The 21,625-nt window shown below is 42.5% G+C and overlaps 1 protein-coding gene across 2 annotated transcripts in view; it reads right to left on the bottom strand.

Moving 5' to 3' along the window:
• The window catches only part of PIP4K2A (phosphatidylinositol-5-phosphate 4-kinase type 2 alpha), a 148,710-nt gene that overhangs the window by 48,622 nt on the left and 78,463 nt on the right, over positions 1 to 21,625 (bottom strand). For both annotated transcript variants that reach the window (XM_016124673.2, XM_016124683.2), the window contains exons 2-3: positions 10,943 to 11,040; positions 9,247 to 9,343 (exon numbers count right to left, since the gene is read on the bottom strand). In XM_016124673.2, coding sequence (XP_015980159.1) covers positions 9,247 to 9,343; positions 10,943 to 11,040 — 195 coding nt within the window. The remainder of the gene's footprint in view (positions 1 to 9,246; positions 9,344 to 10,942; positions 11,041 to 21,625) is intronic.

Raw genomic sequence — 21,625 nt, 5'->3', positions numbered from 1 at the left:
GCTCATATTTGCAAAAAGCAGAGGCCTGATGACCTTTCGAGTTTCAGATAGTACTGATGATGAAGACGGAAGCCAGTAAAGCTTTGTATGATGACAGATGGTTACTAGACTTGGGAGCCTTAGAAGTCAAAACTGGATGACTTTGGGCAAGTCATTGAAGCTCTTTGTGCCTCAGTTTCCATATCTGGGGAAAGGTCATAACGATGAGAATAATGATAATAAGTTTTGGGGTTTAATTAGGTAATATAGAGTTTATATAATAGTGCCTGGACTATAGAGGCACTCAATAAATTGTGGCTATTATTATAAAAAGCAAATTTCAACTTGGAAGATAATGAGAGGTGCAGATCAATAGTAAGAAATTATTCTGTCAGTTGCTAATTTAAACATACAGAAGGACTTGTAGAATGAGTTCTTCCACCCTGGCCGGCCTCTGGTGTGTGTCCAGTGAAAACACGGCTACACACTTCCCCACCCCATTCAGTTTTATACGTTATTTTCTCCAGCCCTCAATTATAACCACTTATATTTTTAAAAGAGTATTTAAAACATTTAAGGAAGACGTTTCAGTGGAAAATTCCCAACCCACAAGGTTTTCCTTTTACCCTGGGCGCCTGCTCACCCCCCCGCTGAAGGGGAGGTGGGATGACAGGGGTGGGGTGGCACTCGGAAGGACACGGGGTGCGGGGGAAGGAGGTGGGGCGCTCCTTCCCGAGAGGGAGGAGGGAAGGGAATCGGGGTGGACGAAGATGCCGGCGACCTCGGAGGCACGGGACGGGGGGAGCCAGGGAAGCCCGCCACGTGGCCTCTGCTCCCTCGAGGTTCAGGCAAGAGCAGGGGGCGGTGAGCAGAAATGGGCCGAATGAGACACAGGGCTTGAGGTCAGAGATGGAGGTTTAGAAAAGCGACCTGGGAACTGACGGCCCAAGAAGTCGCTTGTGTAGCCTGTTGGGCTACCACAAAACCCACAATCCCATTCAGTGCAGAGGCTTAAAAGACTTTAATTCAACTTTTAAAATATAGATGTAATGGAAATCTGATAGCGTCTTGTTGCATTCACTGACCGCGACAGTCTCCCGTGGCCTGCCTTTACCACCTACCTTTCCTTTTCAGCTTTCCAGTCTCAGCAGCTATGGCAGAGACAGGACCAGTTAGAGGTCAAGTCAAGGGCAATGAGACTCCTCAACAACCCCCTCCCCAACCCCTTACTCTGTTATCTGATCCTCTGCAAAGAAAGGCCATTGGACTTAATGGTTTCTCGGTTTCCGTCTTGTTCTACTAACTACTATTCAGTGACAGTCACTGCTGTGGGTTTGTAGAGATTTAGGGAATGGACAATGGTTTGCTATTACTTTGAGGAGAAAAAGCTAATGATAAATGTAAACAAACTGCCAAAACCGTGCTCTATTCATTGGCTACTCTTTTCTTCTATACATTCGATAGTCTCATATTATAAACTACATAGTTCCTTAAAATTCACTTGTTCTAAATGGAAATACTGTTATCATAATCCTCTACCCTAAAGACAATGACAGCCTAATCAATGATGGAAGGGGAAAAAATCTTATATCAACTACAAACTAATTTTAAACTCCAAACATTCTTCTTCGTTGATGGTTTTACTGAGATATAGTTCACGTATCCGGCCATCCGCCTGTTTAAAATGTACAAATCAGCGGCTTTTAACATATTTACAAAGTCAAGCCATCAGCAGCACGACGAATTTTGGAATATTTTTCATCACTTCAAAAATAAAGCTTGACAAATTTCACAAAATAAAACGGAAACAGACTCAAGGGAACAGAGAACAAACCGATGGTTGACAGAGGGGAGCAGGGTGGATGGACAAGGGACTCAGGGGCGCAAACTTCCAGCTATAAAATCAACGAGCCACAGAGATGTAACGCACAGCGCAGGGAATATGGTTAATAACATCGTAATGACGCCGTATGGCGACAGATGGTCACTAGACTTATCATGGTGATTGCATCGTAAGGTATATGAATGTCACATCACTGTGTTGTAAACCCAGTGTACTAAAATAATATTGTATGACAATTATGCCTTAATTAAAAAGGAAAAAAAAAAACCCTGTACCCATTAGCAGGCCTTCTCATTCTTTTCCTTAGGCCCCTAACTAGTAAACCACGAATCTATTTTCTGTCTTGTATATATTTGCCTATTCATGATATTTTATATATATGCAATCATATGATACACAGGTATTTGTGAGTGGCCCAAACATTCTCCTTGCGAGTCCCTCGAGCACGATCACTGCCCTGACGTGATGCGCCCCGGGTGGTCTCTGGGTGACTGTAGTGACACTCTGGGTGCCCTCTACTCACTCCGCTGCAGGGGACCTGTTCCAGTCCCCAAGGCTGATTCTTCGGATGCTCCCAGGCTTGCTCGGGAGTTGGGGGTAAAATTAACTGTTTGACCAAAAACTGAAGTTCTAAGGCAAAGCTATTAGATGAAGGGCAGGTAACAGCATGATAGTTTAGTCCATTTTTGCTTATCTTGCCGCTTGGTAGGTAAACTTCTTTTTCACCACTTCCGTTCTCCAGAGCCAAATCCATTACGAATCTTACAATACACCCGCCCTCACATCTCGACAGCTGTGTTTGAACTCCTGGTGCCATGTCGGCCCTCAACAGGAAATAAAGGAAATAATGAGAGATGAAGCTCCCTCTTCAATGGACTTCTTACATTTATAATTGAAAATTTATTGTCCTTTCCCTTAAGAAAGGGATTAATTCCTCCCCACTCCTCTAAAAGTCTGCATTGAAGATGTTTATTTTTGCAGTGGGGGGCCCAGGATTAGTGAGGCCTCCAGAAGGGTGGAGGAAACTGGAAAGGTCAATTTAATTAGCTCCTTCTAACCACGAATCTTCTCTATCTCTCATAAAAATGTCATGATTTAGTAACCATGACAGTCCCCTGTACATTTCTTAACGTCATGAACATTTAATTCTCTTGAACTACTCACATATTCTTATATATTCATACATTTTAAAAACGATTTTTGATATGTGTTTGTATTTCTGCTAAAAATCACGTATGAAAAGTTTTTATTTTTAGTCAACAGAAAGGCCACTTACAATCAATGCCGCCACGCTCAAATGCATTAAAGCGACCATTTTACAAAGCGAACCTGTCAATACTGTGTGCAAGAACCTAAGTGACAGTCATCTATCTCCTTGTGGTGACTTAACAATAGATTCAGAGATTTGACAGTTGGAGGGCCTCGGAGAGCATCGTGTTTTTCTCCCTCATTTCACAGATGAAAAAACGGAGACCTACCAGGGCCAAGTGCCTGGATTAAGTCACGGCATTAGTCGCTGAAGATTTGGGGCATAAACTAGCCTCTGAACTCCCAGGAAGATGTTCTTCCTAAACCAGGCTACCTGTTTCACGGACCTGAAACCTGGAAGCCAATCGCTGCCCTGTTGACAACTCAGGGTTATGATTACATGCCTCACATCACACGGCCCGGGAGCTGGGAGCGATCGCCCTGACAAGGCTGCTTTCCGGGTTTGCACTGGACGTACCTGAGCGAGCACAGATGGTCCCTGGACCTCATCAGGGAGGCAGAGACCAACAGGCTACCTTGAACATCATCATCAAGGATTTATTAAGTGCCCACTGTGTTCAAAGCCCTGTGTTAAGCTCTTGGGGAATTTCAAAGAAAGTCTGAGCTGTGATCTCAGGTGTAGAATGGCTTTCATTACGGAGGAGAGCAAGACACAGAGCAACTTAACACTTATCAATAATGAAACAACTTATCGGAATAAAGGAACACAAGAGTGAAAGGCAATGGCCAGCAGGGAAAGAAGCAGCGTCGTAGGAACTTCACGGAGCGCCATGAGATCTTTAAGCATCTCAGGTTGGTACTTGACTGAGGTGACAATGCCAGGGACCTGGTCCTAGGCTCGCAATGAACGAATGTGGCATCTGACCTGGACAGAGGCTCCCTGTGACAGCTCTTGGTTGAAAAGCACAAGTGACAACCCAAAGCCGGTTCAGGGGCAGGAGGTGCAGGCAAACAGGAAGCTTGAGTTCCGTGTGCACGTGTGTGTGTGTGTGTGTGTGTGTGTGTGGTGGGGGGTGGGGACAGTTGGTGGTAGGGACAGTCGTTGGTTCAAGTCATAAGAAGGAGCAGAAAAGAACATAAGAAAGGTCTGACGATGCCGATGGGTCATGAGGGAGCTTCCCCAAGGTCTCCCGAGAGACCGTGTGATCTGCGAGGAACTTTGGTCTCCCCTAGGCAGGGTTTCCGCCCCACGTTCAGGTGAAGCCCCCAGTAGCTAACCTGTGAGGCCAGAGAGTACGAGCAGAAACTTTCTCAGAGCAGGCTGAGCCAACCCAAGGGACGACAAGCAATCACGAAGGAACCGAAGAGCTTATCCGGTTCAAAGGGCACGCGAACTGCGGTGGTGACAGCTCACGTACGACTGTCGAGAGACAAGCGCCTCTGTGGCAGTCACTCCCAGACCTGGGCCTCCGCTGCAGACCCCGATCCCGCGCTCCACCTGGGACGCCCGCTGCGCGATGACCGGCCTCACAAGGCACCTCCAGGTCGCCGCCACACTCGATACACTAAAGCGTAACTTCGTCTTCTTCTCTCTCCTCTCCCGCCCCCAAATCCCCTCCTCCGGCGACCGGCACCCCGCTCTCTCAGCGTCTCTGACGCCGACGCCCTGGCTCCTGTGCGGCCCCGGCCACCATCCTTGCCACTTAACTCTACTCCCTGCCTTGCGAAGATGCTTCTTCTGGACCCCGTCGGTGCCCAGGGCCTCTTCGTCGGGTAGTTCACAGCCTCCCAATTTCTTTAGCCCCCGTTGATGCATTCTATACGTGCCCGCCTCAATTATCTTTAGAAACTCCACATGTCGTCCCATGGCTGCCCCGTGTAAAACCCATCTCGGTGAAGTCTTCAGCCCGGTTTCCACATTCGCCACTTTCCCATCTTTTTCTCCCAGAATCCCACCACCATCCATTGCGTCACATTTTCCTGGGCCTGCATGTTTGGTCCAGAAGACTCACTTCTCTCTGAGTGCCCCCTGACCTCCCTCTCCTTCCACGAGTATTTCTTAATTGTTTGTTAAAAAAAAAAAAGCACCTAAGCCAGCGCCCAGGCCCAGCCTGCGGCTCGGTAAACAAGCTGGCCTCAATTCCTACCCTCAGATCGTTTAAATTACACTTGGGAATCTACATTTGAAAATACAGGGACTTGATATTCTAGAGACACTGGCTGAATTTTCTCACCCTAAAGTTTAATATACTTTGAAGGTCTTAACATTTAAAATTTTTATTTTTAAACCTGAAACTAGAGCATCAAAACTTTAAAACATCAGCTTTTAAAATTAATTATTTTAAAATTAGAGTTCTCTGTTACGAATACAAAGAAAAAAAAATGCATCGAATGCGAATAATGAAGGATTCTAATTGCGGAGACAGAAGGGGCAAAGCAAACCTGATATTATCCTCCACAAAGAACAAGAGGGCTTGGTTTCAATATGTGTATTCAGGTTCAACGGCAGCATCTCTATCTTGTTTCTGGTGGGCAATCCACTCCCGCAGCTCAGAAACTTTAACTGAGCCTGCCTCTAACTTCCCGAGGCCCGCTGTAAGAGGGTCTGTTTCTCTGAGGCTGGAAAGCAGATTTTCTTGAAGAATATTAAAAATTGGGATGTCTGGGTTTCTGTAAATCTCATTAGCATCTAATACAAAATCTGGCATTTAATCGCTAACCAAAAAAAAAAAGGAATTCCTTTGCTCCTTCTTTTCTTCTGCATTTCCTACAATGTCCAGCATGGAGCCTAACGTGCAGTAGGTGCAAATAAACATAAACCGAGTTGATAACTGTGCATGAACTCACTGACCTAAGGGGGACTAGAGCTTACGCTGGCAGTGGTGACGGCAGGGGCAGTGGAGGCCTCCATGGGAGCCGTCACCTTGAAAGACATCTTATCTTAAAAGTATGATAAGAGGAAGTCACGTCGGCCCAGCAATGATCAGAAGAACGGAATTTGACTCTGATCATTTTACAAACCAATGAAGTAATCTTAAGCGGCACCAATAAATTGAACAAAGTTCTGAATCTGGGTGCGCACGCACACACACACACACACACACACACACACACACACACATGGGTTTGTTAGGTGATACTGTTTTTAATAATGAATATTCTAGAACTGTTGCTTGAATTTGTCTTTAATAGAAAGAAAAAAGAAGGGTTTTTTTTTTTTTTTAAGACATTCAAGAAATCGAAACTGGAGGAAAGATAGCAATGTTTATGGGGACAGCAGGAATGCTTCTCGTTTTCTTTTAAGAAGTTTAAGTTCACTGACAGAGGTCAATGACGTAGGCTGATAATTGCTATGCTCTACTTTTATCAGAGTGATCAATGCTGCCTTTTCTCAGGTGCAGCAAAAAGGCATTCGCGCACACAAGGTAGGTCGAGACCATTTACCCACGTGACTTAATGTGAAGGTTTGAACACTAAATGAACTAGGCAGTGGAGCTCCTTATCGCCGCCTTGATTTAAAGCTGCTAGTCCAATGGGGAAGCGCTTCAGAAAAATAAAAGCGGCAAGGCGAAGCAGTGCGTGGCCTGGTCCCCTTTAGCGGTCGGTCACTCCAGTGCCTCCAATAGATGATGAGGCCCCAGGGCACCGATCCCACTTTTCGAATCAGATTAGGGGTTTTGCCTTATACGTGTCAACTGATACCTGCTACCCTGATTTCTGAAATGTCTGGGCCGCAGTGAGCTGAAGTGCCAGGCAGCTGAGACAATGGGCCCCTCCGGTCCTGGCCCGGTCCCTCTGATCCTGGCCCAGTCCCACTGGGCTGCCGCGGGACCACGGCACGGCCCCTTCCACCCCCGTGCCATGCAGGGGCCCTCAGGGCACTGACCCAGAGCCGGTGTTGATGCAGCTTCCTCCTTTTTTCCAAACGGGGCAGCCAACAAAGTGGCTCGAGCCCCACGTTTACCATCTTGTCTTTGGTTTAGACGCAGAGGTGCTGCCCCTGGGCCAATTTTTTAAGAGACAGAGACACTGGGAAAGGAACATAGGGTTTGGGAGGGAAACCAACACATCGTTGGTTTACTAGAGTTACTTTGAACACCCTCCTTTTTTTTTTAAATAGAAATACAGTTGCCAAAGACAAAGCAGCAATTTAAATGCCAAAAGCACCAGGCAGAGCTAGCAAAGGAGTGGTGTTCCCATGATTAATTATACTCACACCAGCTCTCCTCTGCACCGCTCTCATGCTAAGAGCTTCGCAGACTTGCCAATTAGTCAGTGTGAATCATCTTCCACTTGCCTGATTTGCCTTCAGAGTTCGTACTCAGCAATTTGCACTTACTTAAATATCAACTTACATGGTGTTGATTTTTAAGGGGAGGGGGGCGGCCGGGGAGGAAAATCAGCTCATGTCTTAGTATTTCAGCAACTAACTTGCTCATGTTAGGAAATTTTAAAAGTGACTTTTATTCTGCTGCAGTGCAGAACTCAGAACGAAATGGGCCCATTGTAAATCTCATCTAACAGGGCTGATTATGAGAAGAAATAGGACTTCGTTTTGGTAATGAATTGGGGAATCTAACAAGATCCTGTTGCTTAGGCCCTCAAAAGGTGGTTCTGCGAAATGCCAGTGTAGCTGTTTTATTTAAAAAAAAAATGGGGGGGGGGGGTGGAGGACAGAGAGTCGGCCATGGGAGATCTTAAGACGCCAAAGTTATCAGCTGTTCACTCCTTTTTAAAGTACTCTGTTTACTTTCATGTGGCTTCTTTAAATGCAGTACTAGTTCTGAAATAATGTGGAATTATTCCTCTTTACTTTATGCAAACCTGTTTTACTACCCCAAAATGTATTCTTTAAAAGTGACTTTTTTTTTTTCCAGCAGTAAATTTCAAGTCTGAGTTTGATCTAAGTTCTTTCTCTCTAACACACGAAGGTCTCACCCGAGTGTTGCTGGCTCCACGGCAGTCTTTAAAAGAAAACTCCCAGCCCTCAGGAGCACTCTTCCCAGACCTGGACCTGTGGGGGCACCTCAGCCGCAGTCCACAGAGGAGGGGATGTCTGTCACCTGCAGCCTGGCCAGCATTGCTTTTTCGAAACATGGCAGCCAGGAGGCTTCTCATGCCTGAGTGAGCATGCGAGAAATTCTTGGAAACTTTCAACGGTGGGGCAGGGCAGGGCGAAAAGGCCCAAATCTATAGGAAAGTGTACTAAGTTCTATTTGCCTTAGAGACCCTACTCTTTAAGGAAAAATACAGGGCAAGCTGTGTTAATACTCAACTTGTGAGGTTACCCACAGTAGAAATATGGCACTTGGTGCGGAATCAATTAGATGTCCCGTTTACGGGAAGTGAGAGAAAGTGTTTACTAGATTTGAGGGAATTTAAAATAGGTCAGGACTCTCTCAGTAACATAGACAGACTGACATAAAAGACAGAAAGCCGCCCTTCCATCTCTTAACATAGATTTCTGCTTTAAAAAAAAAAAAAAATCTTGGCTTTTTTGAATCTGGCTGGTTATATGAAAATCAGGTAACCAATGTCAGGTGCTTTCTTGGGAGGAAGGACTGTGGATCAGCAGACATGACAGCATCGTGATCTAAAGTTTAAAAGTCAAAATCGAGAGCCAGGCAAATACGGGGAGAAGCACACTTCCTCTTGGTGCTCCCCATAACCGTCCCTGGGACAGCTGGGCTCCCCACGGTGACAGCAGTGTTTCGGTCACTGTCCCATGATGCACCATAGCGTACAAAGTGTGGCCTTTGACAAAAATGCTATGGGCAAGAGTCGGGGTTGGCCAATTTAAAAAGGAGCAAATCAGCAAAAACTAAAATAAATTTCTGTGATTCCCAAGTGGCCTCTAGAAATATAGGAAATGAAAATTCCACATAAACAAAGACATTTGCACAGGCTGGTGGCAGATCTGATGGCAGCAATCGAAAAGGGCAGAACACCTGGAAATGAGAGTATTAAATAAAAGTCTCACACGCCTGCTCTCGTTCCAAAGAATAATTTTTGTTTCTATCGACTACTGGAATCCTATTGTATTGGGATCCCTAACTGAAAGAACCCTTCGTTTCAGAAAAAACACTGAATATTAATATGTAAAACAAACATTGCGATTATGTAATTACTCGTAATGACAAAAATGTGCATCTGACGTGACAGAGCAAAAGGCGCAATGAAGGACATTTGAAGCAAACGTTGCAAAAGCAGCTCACCTGGAAATCCTGATCGTCGATTCCAAACCTCTCCCGCAGGTTTCGGAAAACCATCGGGCAGTATTCCTTGAACTTGAAGTGGCTCGGCATGTTTTCTCTGAAACAGGATATTGTGGGATAAAGCTCAGAAATACAGAGAGGTAACCAGACTTGAATCTCCCACCGGCCAGTTCTAGAAAACAGTGCTTGGAGTTCCCTGGCCACAGAGGGCACAGAACTTCACATAGTTTACCCTTGAACAATGCAGGGGTTAGGGGTGCCAACCCTCCACACAGTTGAAGATCCATGTATAACTTTTGACTCCCCCCAAACTTAACTATTAATAGTCTTACTGATCACATAAACAGTCATGAACACATATTCTGTATGTGATATGTATTAAAGTCTATATTCTTACGATTAAGTTGGCTAGAGGAAAGAAAATGTTATTTGAATCATAAGGGAGAGAAAATACACTTACGGTACTGTGCGTATTTACTTTACACGTCTCTGCATGAGTGGACCTGCCCAATTCAGTCTCGTGTTGTTCAAGGGTCAATGGTACAACCCACAGTAAGATCCAGAGGACAGAAGGGACAGGCAATGACATTTGTGTCCTCTCACTACCTAGGAGCACTAGGCCTATCCGACCTTTATATCCTGACCACGTGCTCCAGCTGCTTCCCCAAAGAGGAGGAAGATGATGTGGAGAGAGAAAAAACGTGCGGAGAAAAACAGGGAAGGAGAAGCAACGAACGTGGGGACTTAGGGAAGGGCAGCAGAGAACCGCGAACACTTGACCTTGGAGACTTGCTGATATGAGCTTACAAGACAAGTCTGTCTCTCACTCCCTGAACGACCTACTTCGTTTTATATAAACACCACATTCTAAATTCACATAGAAAAGATCCACTCAAATGGTCGACCTCTAAATAGCAGTATGAGAATTCACACATGAGCTTCATGTTTGAACAACGGCCCCACGTGGGAGGAATTTCTTTGAGGCTCATCCTACTCAATCAGAATTGTTTCCTCCTCTGTGCATCCCACTCACCCCACCGCCCCGATACACACACACTCTATTGTGCTGCTTTGCACACCAAACTACAGTAATTTGTATATGTGTCAGTTTGCAACCACCTGGCTGACTGTGAATCCCACGAGGGCAGGGCCATTTCTTATACATCTTTGTGCCTCTGGCTCTCAGTGGACTGCTTATCACATAAAATACTCCACAATGACATCCAAAACGATATTCAAATGAAGGAGAAATATTCTCAATGCCCAATATAGCATCCAATTATGTTTTATGAAAATGCACCTTAATTTTCTATTGTTCTACGAAGTTGTCATTTCTGTTCATAATCGTTACCAGAGTTTTGTGTAAGATAGCTGAGGTCCATAGCTGCTAAAAAAAAAAAAAAAAAAAAAATTCCAAGCAATTTACAGCTTGAAACATTTAAATTGTAATGAGAATATCACTTTTAACATATAAGATATTCATAGAGAACAATATGCCATATGGCTACAGGATATTACCCAAGAGGGCCTGCTGTTGCTTTTCTGAAAATGACAGATGGTTATGTTTATCACAGGATTAACTTCATCAGCAAAACTTTACTCCCACCCATTGAAAAATAATGTGATTATAGAAATTCACGAAAATCATACTCCTGGCAGTCATATCGGTTCTAGAAAAGCTTGTATTTGTACTTACTTGTTAAAAAGGTGATTGTCCACCTTTATCTTTGAGTAGGCTTTGAAGTCATCTGGCATCAACATAACAGGGATTTGAACATGGCTCAGTTCGTTGATCTAGAAAAATACAAAATGAACAGCACGCGTTATTACTATCTAGATGGGAAGTGGTTGGAACTTTCGGCCCACCTATGACCTCGGGATGAGGAGGGGGGATGCTGGAGAAGATTAAGCACTGTAAAGACTCTTGAGCAATAGGAGCTGATGAGCTTCCTGGCTGGTGCCAGGAGGGTGGTACACCCCAGCGCCATGGCGACGGAAGTGCCTGCACTCTGGACCTTTCTGGGCCTTGCCCTATGTACCTCTTCATCTAGATTACAATATATTTTTTTTTTATGATAAACTAGTAAATATAAGTAAACATTTCTCCCAGAGCCCTCTAGCAAATTAACTGAACCGAAGGAGACAGTCTTGGGAACCCTCATTTTATAGCGAGCCACCAAGAAGCACAAGCAACAACCTGAACTTGTGACTGGCCTCTGAAGTGGGGCAGTCTTACGGGACTGAGCCCTTAACCTGTGAGATCTGAGGCTGTCTCCAGGAAGACAGCGTCAGAACTGAGTTAACTGCTTTGTGCTGTTGGAAAAAAACACATATCAAATATATGTACACATAAATACATATAAATAAAATGTGTGTGTATATCCATCAAAATTATTTTTCAAAAAATGGAAGCAAAATAGAGGTTTTCTCATATTAATAAAAACTGAGAACTCAGCTACAACAGACCTCACTAAGGGAATTTATAAGCTTTAAAAGATATTACATATTTAGACTCTAAGGATATATGTCAGAAAGACGGTAAATGTGTGTGGAAGGTCTGAGATACAAAAAAAGTCAGTAAGCAAACAATTGGTAAATATATAAATATAAGTCAACACTGGCTATTTAAAGTAATAATGCCCAATTTATGGGACTAAAAAGGCCAGAAATAGCACTGAATGGCAATGGCATGTAAGTTGGGAAGCGGAGGGTCAGAGGGCAGTGTTCACATAGTGTCCAGGAGGGTTAAGAGGTTAACTTTATTTTCTTAATTTATATTTCAATTACAGTTCACATTCAGTAATATTTTATATTAGTGTCAGGTGTATAAGATGTTAACTTTAAGTATTAAGGTAAAATTTCAAAGAAAAACATTAAAAGAATCGAAACAGTCTATAACCTCCATACTATGAGAAAAGAATAAATAGTAAGAATAAAAATAAAACTCATTTAAAAGAAAAACAAGCACTGCAAAAGTCAGACAAGTTGAAAGTAAATGATAGAAACAAATCTGGATCAATACATAATCAAAATAAGCACAAATGGACTTGTAGTTAAAAATAAAGATTGTCAAGATGAATTTAAAACAACCATAAACTGTAGGCAAGGGACATACCTAAAACACAAGAATTCAAAAAAGCTGAAAGTTAAGGAACAGAAGAAACATATTAAATAGTACTAAAAATTACTGAAAAGCTAGCTTACCTTTCCTAATATCAAGTAAACTAATAACTTTGAGACAAAGGCATTATTAAGGATACAGAAGGTGTGTACATAATGGTAAAAGGTTCAACTAGCCAAGAAGATAGGATTCATATTTTATAAGTACCTAATTAGCCTGAAATACAGAGCAAAGATTGCTCAGACCTCAGGAAGAATGGACAATCCATCATTATAGAGGAAGTTTCGAATATGCTTTTATTGATAGTTTCAGACAAAAAATTAAGGATGAGAACAGATTTTTAAACAACACGTTGAACATCATTCAATTTTCGCTGCACACCTGTTCTTGCCAAGCATTCTTCAGGGTGCTTTGGATACAATGCTGAATAAAATAGAGTAAGATGCCTGTCCTCCTGGAGCTTCTATTTTAGTGGGGAGAGTCGGAAAATAAAACCGTAAACTTGGGAAATTATTATGTTAGAAGTAAATTATTCACTCTGTTAGAAAGCTATGGAATAAAGAAAAAGAAGGATAAAAGAGCTAGGAAATGCCTATCCAGTGTGTGGGTGAGGGTCACTGAGTATTTAAAATAGAATGGGTTAGAGTAGGCCCAAGTTTGCATAATTCACAGTGTCCAGGACATGGAAGAAACTGAAGTGTCCTATAATAGATGATTGGATAAAGAAGCTGTGGTACATATATACAATGAAATATTACTCAGCCATAAGAAGAGATGAAATATTGCCATTTGCAGTAACATGGATGGACCTCGAGATAATCATGCTAAGAGAAATAAGCCAGACAGAAAAAGTTGAAAATCACATGATATCACTTATATGTGGGATATAAACCTTAAAGCAACAAATGAATAGGACAAACAAACAGAGACTCATGGACATGGACTATAGTAGTAAACAGAGGGTGGGAGTGGGGGGAAGGAGAGGTAGACGGGGTAAAGGGGGTCAAATATGTGGTGGCGGAAAGAAATCTACCTATGGGAGGTGAACACACAGTGTAAATATATATATGCCTTACTGTTGAAAGGTACAGGTGAAACTTATTAGATTTCGTTAACCAATGTCACCATTAAAAAATAAACTAATTGATTTAAAAAAAGAAAGAGATTAGGGAGTTGGCATTTCAGTGCAAAGGCCCTGGGGTAGGGGCATGCCTGATATGCTTGGGACAAGGAGACCAGTTGGGCTGGAGCAGATTAGTGCGGGAGTAAATAAGAACTGAGATCAGAGAGATAAAGGGGTAGTGTGTCCTATAGGGACCTGCAGGTCACTGGAAAGACTGGCTTTTCCTCTGAGTGACATGGGAGCTGTCGCAGGGTTCTAGGTGGTAGAGTGATGCTATCACTTAACTTTGAGTTTAAAAAGTTACTGGGAAGGGCGGGGCACAAGTAAAGAGGTGGAGAGTCCAGTAGTAATAACTAGTAGTAGCAGTTAGGAAGTAATCGGCTTCATTTTGCTTTCACTAAATTAGTTATAGTAGTATTAACACCATAATGATGGCCCGTTTTGACGAGAGGGACAACAGTGTGGCCAGGGACAAGTCAGATGCTGGATATATTCTAGAAGCAGAGACAACGTAATTTCCTGTACTTCTGAATGTGAGGTGTGAGAAAAACAGATGCCATGACCCACTCAGAGGCTTAGGCCTGAGCAGCCAGAGGGCGGAGCTGCCACAAGCCCAGCCGGGGGACTGCTCACTGTCTTCCTTTTTAGGCGTTTGATTTTTGAATCATGTTAAAGAGCTGCCTGGTCTACAAATTAAGTACTTTAATAACTTTTTTTAAAAAAAAAAAAACTATGACAAAAAGAAAAACATATATGCAAACTATCAGGTATTATTTTATAAAAAAATATTATATTGATATTTATATGTAACATAATAATTAAAACATACTAATTAGTATATAATTATGTTATGTTGGGTCCTGCACAATTCTCAAACCTTATGATTAGACTGGACACCACCACCCTCAATTCCTGAGCCACTCTGATTTTCACGGGCACTTGCCTTTTTCACACAACTGCTAAGAATCCAGCTTCCCAAAGATATCAATCATTTAAAAGAAAGTAGTACGATTTAAGTTGAGAGTGTGGACTCCCTCAAGCTAGCAGTTTGCATGTGTCTTACAGATGCTGCCCTTGAAATTTTAAAATATCCTGCGGCACTCCTGTTGAATTTGCTGCAGTGCCCTAGGGCACCTTGGCATAGATATAAACAATGGCAGATGCTTAAAATAGCAAATGATATAATCTAATCACAGAATAAGATAATTAGAATAATACCTTAAAATGCATTGTAATTGATTATAACCTATAACTAGTTTATATTCATCCCCCAACCTTAATTGCAACCACCAGTTAATCCTTAACTTGCAAAAATTGATGGTCTATATCACCTTTCCATGAAAGTGGTTTTCTTGGAATAACTCTATCAACTGCATTTGTACAAGGCCAACTTACAATTCTATCAAATTATTCCAATAACTCAATCAGACATCACTATTAGCCTGTTCTATACTAATTAAAATATCATGTTATGGTGTGTAAAAATGTATGAAACTGTCACTTAAAAAAACATTTAAAATGGTATAATCTCTTCCATTCAGCTTACTCAAGTATCTTACAATATTATGTAATCCTCAGAGCATATTTGTGAAAATTTTAAATTTATATATATACTAGCACTGGAATAGCAAAGTTTTCTTTTTTAAAGAGAGAATCAGAACTGGAAACCAAATCTTGTGACAATAAGCACATCAGAATGAAGCTGAATGACAATCGAATTTTTCAATATTTCGTGCAAATAAAAGTAGAAATAAAAATAACGAAAGTCTACAGGGTGGCAAGGAAAAGTTCAGGAGTAATCAACTTCATATCACGTTCATTACATTATATAGAAACTAGCTAGAGAGAACATAATAAATGATTCCTTCTATCACGCCTATGCTTCAAGTAATTATTGAGAAAGCAAAACCCAAGCTGGAAGTAGGAAAAGATCAACTTTTAACATCCTGTTTGCTTTATAGTTCCTGTTCTGAAAAATGTTTTTTTTGGGGAAAAGGAAATATGAAAACCTTTCGGCCAAGATGGAAATGTGTAATCTGAGCATTTCCTGTATCAATATTCACTCGCCGCCATCCCTTCATGAGCACAATGAGTGAGCATCCGCCCTGGGATGGGGGCTGTGCAAACACCAGCGTGTGCCCTCACAGGCGCCTCCAGTCAGTCTAGTGGGGCGCACACGGCCACTGAAGGATAACGTTACAACAATGACAAGTGTCGGGAGGGAGAAGGACGTCAGGCTAGAAGCCAGCACACCAGAGGCATGGCCCAGGGTGGCGCTGTCGGAAGGGGGCGCTGGCCTCCAGCAGGAGAAGGCAGGCAGAGGGGTACCAGGTAGCAGGGTCCCAGTGCGAAGGAATTGGGGCAGGAGGGCCACACCAGGAGAAACGAAAGGTTAACGTGGGAGGACAGCAGAGGCCTGTGACGCGGGGGGAGCCTGGCAACGGGTGGGGAGCGGCCCAGAGGAAGGACTCCGATGATGCCAGCGATACTGAGGTGGCAAAACCGGCTCGCACGGCGTGAAGGGCCGTGATTTTACGGAGATGGAGCATTGTAAGAGCCGAGTTCAGTTCTGAACTTGTTGAATTGGACGTGCTCCCGAGGCGTCTGAAGTGCTGCTGTCAGGCAGACAGGTGGACATGCGGATCTGAGGTTTCCGGGGCGGGAGGTAAACGCGTGTGTGTCGGTGAGCGAGGCGTGTTCTTCCCGGGGGTGAATGAGCGAAGCTGCCGAGCGGGCAGAGCGCCTGGCGAGGATCAATGTCTAGGATACAACACAGTTAACAGCGGGGGAGAAGGATGATCCTGCAAAGGAGAAAGCGAGGAGCTGTGAGCTAGAGATGAAAGCACAGGGTCGCCTCCTGGGCATGAAGGGAAGGGGTGAGTCGAGGACAAGACGGGACGAAGGGCACCGACTGCTCGGAAATGCGATGAAGACACTGGAAAAGCCGCCGCCCTGGGCAACGCGGAGGACTGGCGGCCTCGGTGGAGCAGGCGGGGTGAGCTAATGCTGGCCCTGACCCGAGCTGGATTTTTAGAAGGAGAAGGGAGAGGTGACGAGGATGGCGGGTCGAGGCAGGGCCTGAGAGGACATGCTCTTCCTTCCCGCTCTTCCTTCCGAATCGCTTCCTGATGAGCTGGGAGGGGAGGGCGTGCAAAGCGAGCTCACCTCGAGCTCGGAGGAAATGACATCATGCAAAGCAAAATATAGCCTCACCTCTAGGTCACTCACATTTCTGAGCGATGCAGGTAATGCCAATGACCCATCGCCTTGAATGAGGGTGAGTCAATCCTATTTGTTCATCTATGTTTTCCCACAGAGGGCTATGGGTTGTGAACTTTCAGGTTTCAAGACAAAGTTCTTTAATTTCAAAGTCTTCAGTTTGAGACACTTTTTAGTCTGACATTCTTCCTAGCCCAACCATTCTACATGGCCCACCTCAAAACTGGCAGCTAAACTGATAATGGGTTATCATCTGTGTTTTAACATAGCATTTACACTTTTTTTTTTCTGACTTTTTAAAATAGATACTTACATAGGGAACACACATATACATAATTATATTTATATATGCCACACAACATTCATGAAACAAAACAACTTGTATTAATAGTTACTATTTTGAGGGGAAGACTAAAACCCCAACTCAGAAATAAGCATGCATTAAGACACCTAAATAGTTTTAATTTATGGAGATAAAAGTGTTTTCGGAGTATATTAAAATCGTACTATGTTAGTTAAACAATAAACTAAAAGTGCTAGTTCGATTATTCAGGCCACATTTGAGTATCCTTCAGGTCGCAAGTATTTAATGAACTCACACGACAAAGTACAATACCGCTTTATACTTGTGAAGTACTAATTGTCAAATCACTTTGTCAAATATATAGTGTTTCTATTTGTGACAGTCCTAGAGAGCTCATAATTGTAAAAATATATTGTAAATACCCCCCATGCAGAGAGGCTGTGGGCCCGGTCTCTCGATGCCCCGGGAAGGGCCTCCGGTTCCTGTTTACACCTCACTAGTCACCTCCAAAACAGACAGGTGTGGACCAGCTCTACCTCTCTGCTGAGCCATTGGGCATCAACGTGGACAACACTGGGGCCTAACATAAGACGTCAAATAAAGACGCTTTGTTGTCAACATCAGTAGACACAGGGCAAAGGAGGGGGGTGAGTAAAAGCTTTAGTACAAAGTACCCAAATGTCCTTGATTGTAGTATAATTCAAGAGTTGGGAGAAGGCGGAAAGAGAGAGGTCGTGTGTAGAGGGGAGCACACTGGTCGACCTGTGGTGGTGAAGGGAGGAGGATGGGGAGAGCCCAGGCGCAGCTTGGCCTTAACTCATGTTAATCTTTGTCATTAACCTTGCTGCTAATACGTGGTAGACACCTGCAGAGCATCCCATCAAACCCTTTAGACACAGTATCGTATCTGATCTTCACAGCAAAATGGAGTAGGGACCATTATTATTCCTATTTTCTGGATAAGTAAATTGAGGCTTAGTGAGATTAGGTAGATTAATCCAGCCCAAATCTTCCTCAGTCAGGCAATTTACTTGAGTTACTCAAACAGAAAATTCAGGGGGTGGGAGTAACTGACCCAAAGATCATTTGGAGCTTCTGAAAGCCTACGAGGTAAGATGTAAAGCAACTTCATAAGATGGCCACCTGAAATTTAAATCTTTATTGTGTTAACTTCAAAGGATTCCCTTTTCTTTAAAAAAAAAAAAAGGAGTAATTAACTAGATGTTTAAAATAAATGATTAAAAGCATGTTTAATTGAAATTGCACCATGGTCTACTGTAATTATATCAGCTGTGATTTCAGTAAGTGCAATCTGAATTTGCAAAGCCATCTATCACCGAAGTTATCATTTCTCCGACATTCCTTGTCATGTCAAAAAAATGGAAAACAAATATTCTGCGAAGCTCCATTAAATCTTAATGAATCATAAACAGTATCCTTAAAAGATACAAACGCAATTTCCAAAGCAATTATATATTAAAGCAAATTGTCTGAGTTTTCCTTTATGAAAAATGATTCATACACAGTAGAGTAAAATTTATGTGGACTTTTCTTCTTAAAATACTATATGGCCCCACTCAGAAAAGGTATCTCGATTCCTCTCTTCAGAAAAACATTAAAATTTCTATCCCATTCAAGTTACCTCCAACACTGTAAAACACAGAGTTTTTCTGTGTGAGTCGTGGGGAGGGAGCTGAATCTGCTGACTGCACTGAGTGTCATGGCTGCAGATGTAACACTAAATTCATACTGGCAAGAAAACAGAGTTGGCAATTAAGCTGCAAAACCGGGCATAATAAATAGCTACTGGACAAGGAATAAATAAGTGAGACCCAGCTGGTAATGGGTCTTAAATTAAGACATACAGAGCTGTCCCCACAAAGCCATTTCACACCGAGACACTTAAAAAATAAACTTTGCTAATTTATATAATTTTAAGTCAAGTATAGAATATGTTCATAAACGTGAGGCATTATTAATGGCGCTTAATTAATTCAGATATATTCACCCTAAATACTTCATTCCTGGACCAATACATAACAAGTAATTGGTTTTCATTCAGCCAAGCATACACGAAAAGGACCAAAAAAAGAAAACTCGCATGTAGTAGACACTGAGATATTTAATCTGATTAGAATAGACAATTCACTGCAAATTACGCCATATTGAGATGAAGCAGGAGGCATCCAGCTCGCGAAGCCACAGGGTGCGCGGCTGGAGAGAAGGGCTGGTGGGCGGAGCTGTTTTCACAGCAGCCTTGTCCGTCTCAGAGACTGGGGCAAGATGGGAGATGACAAGAGAGGGAATTCCCTTAAAAGGGCCTTTATCCCTCCTCAGAATCTCAAGGTGCCGATTAAAGAGGGTTTATTTATCTCCCAAACGACATTCCTGCCACTTAAATATGTGTGTGTGTATTTTAAAACACAATTAAATAATAAAAATAAAGTAGGTAGACTATAGAGCGATAAACCTGGGCAAGATAAACACAAAGGATTCACGATCAGTAAGGACTCAAAGGGAAAAGCACTGTACTGCATAACTCGACGTGACTATTATTTTGGGTACCGTTTTAACTTTACTTAATTTCTCAGGGGAATCGAATAAGAAATATGTCATACCAGATTCCCCAGATTTTACAAGTTTTTAAACTGCTTCTGCTTTCTCCAAAAGCATCCTGACTTCGCAACAGAAAGAAAAAGTGATACAAATTCGCCACTAATGTTAAAAATCTGTTTTCCCCTTCCGTGTCCCTTTTCATCAGTGTCTGAAAATAGATGTTTCCCCCTAACTGGACTCATCCTAAAAAGCAAAATTCCTTTGTGGATTCTACGGGTGATAAGCATAGAAGGATTCCTTCCATCAGATAACCGACTTTGAACATTTCTGCCCTACGGGTCATTGGCTTCAAGAAGTGAATGAGTAGAAAACGAAAATTACTACCAGGAGCTGAGAGCTGAGGGTATTCCCAGAGACACTGGAAGGAATCACAGAAGTTCTGACACCTTCTGTCCCTGCTCGCAAACCGCAGGGGCCGTTCATAACTTTCGCTGGTTCTCCCCAGAGGTATAGAAAATAACCTCAGGTGCATTTCTAAGAAAATATTTTTCGTAGTGCGAGCTGGAAAAGGTTCTCAAAATTGTACATGTCTTCTCCACGCTCTTCTCCAGAGCCATCTGCAGCGTTTTGGGAGAGGGTGAGCAGCGGCTGCCTGAGGAGGCGCAGGTGAACAGAGATAAAACAACTCGAAGGGTTATAATAAACTTTAACAAATTAGGTAGACTGCCTGGTGTACACGAAATTGTCCAAATTGGGTGCAATAACTATGATCACCCCTTCCAAACACCTGAGAGCAGTCTGCTAAAAAATTCTTGTCAAATGGGAATAGCACCACCAATTTATATACCGACGTTCATATTTTATATCGTGATAGCAAACATAATGTTCGTAGAACAAGGCATATCATACAGGTACCATTTTCTCTTAATTTCTTTTCTACTAACTTCCTTAGCAAGTTTGTAGCAGTAGGGGTGAGGCAGGGAAGAGTACCTAAAGTTTTTTTAACCCTGTATTTGATACCTACTTGTAATTTCTTATTCTATATTTTTAAAATTAACTTGTACATCAGCTCTCATTTGGAAATGTATAATCTTATAATGACTATAGGTTGGAATAATCAAGAGTCTGAAAAACTGAATCCCAACATGACTCAAGCACAAAGCCCACACTTGGACGGTGCGGCTCTCATGACAACTTACACTGCAAATTAAATAGCAATTTGAAAGTTCTGAGGTTCCAAAGGGGGCAAGCACAGCAAATCAGAGTCAATTATAGAGGTAGGAAAAAAACAGGCAGTGGATGTTTGCAAAATGCATTTTTATTTGTCTTGAGGCAAGAGCTCAATTATCTACAGCTGCTCCATCGCTATCCATTTTCTAAGATCATTTTTTAAAAGTTAGTGTCTTTGTATTATTTCCAGATAAGACAAAATCAAAAACCCAAGTACATTTTAATTAAAGCCTTCTTTTGAAATGTGAGCTACCTTCAAATGTCTAGAAAATACATGATTTATTTTGACAAGCCAAATAAAACTATTCTGATAGCAAAGTGGAGAGGAGATGTGAATCAAGGCATAAAAGTCTGTCATTCCAGCATCTCTGAAACTAAAAAGCCCAAATTATTACACTTAAGGGGATTTTTCTGTTGAACAAGGATCATTAAGTCAATCTTTTGATTAATGGTTACTTGACTAAAATTAAAATGTCATCAGAAATATTTAAACTCTCGCTCGGAATCTTACTTTAATTTATGACACAGACACACACCCCACGACAGACCATCTGTCAACGTGGTATCTGCGAGCTCGATCAGACTTCTGATGATCATTCCTCACTGGCTGGCCCACCGCCAACTTCACCCCAAAGAATGAAGTCACATTAAAATTTCACTTTCCGTGAACCGGAGAATCTGACATGAAACTTGAAATAAGGCCAAAAATTTACAGGCTGTAACAGAGATAGTACAGAAAAATTCTGCCAATAAAAACCAGATCGGCCAGTGTGAACGCGGTCCATTCATAAGGCTCCCAAACTCGGGGTCAGGAGACGTAGGGCAA

Source organism: Rousettus aegyptiacus, unplaced genomic scaffold (genome assembly GCF_014176215.1).
Source record: "Rousettus aegyptiacus isolate mRouAeg1 unplaced genomic scaffold, mRouAeg1.p scaffold_m13_p_10, whole genome shotgun sequence".
Taxonomy (NCBI): domain Eukaryota; kingdom Metazoa; phylum Chordata; class Mammalia; order Chiroptera; family Pteropodidae; genus Rousettus; species Rousettus aegyptiacus.
Note: the sequence above shows the minus strand (reverse complement) of the source record. Positions and strands in the feature narration are given on the sequence as shown.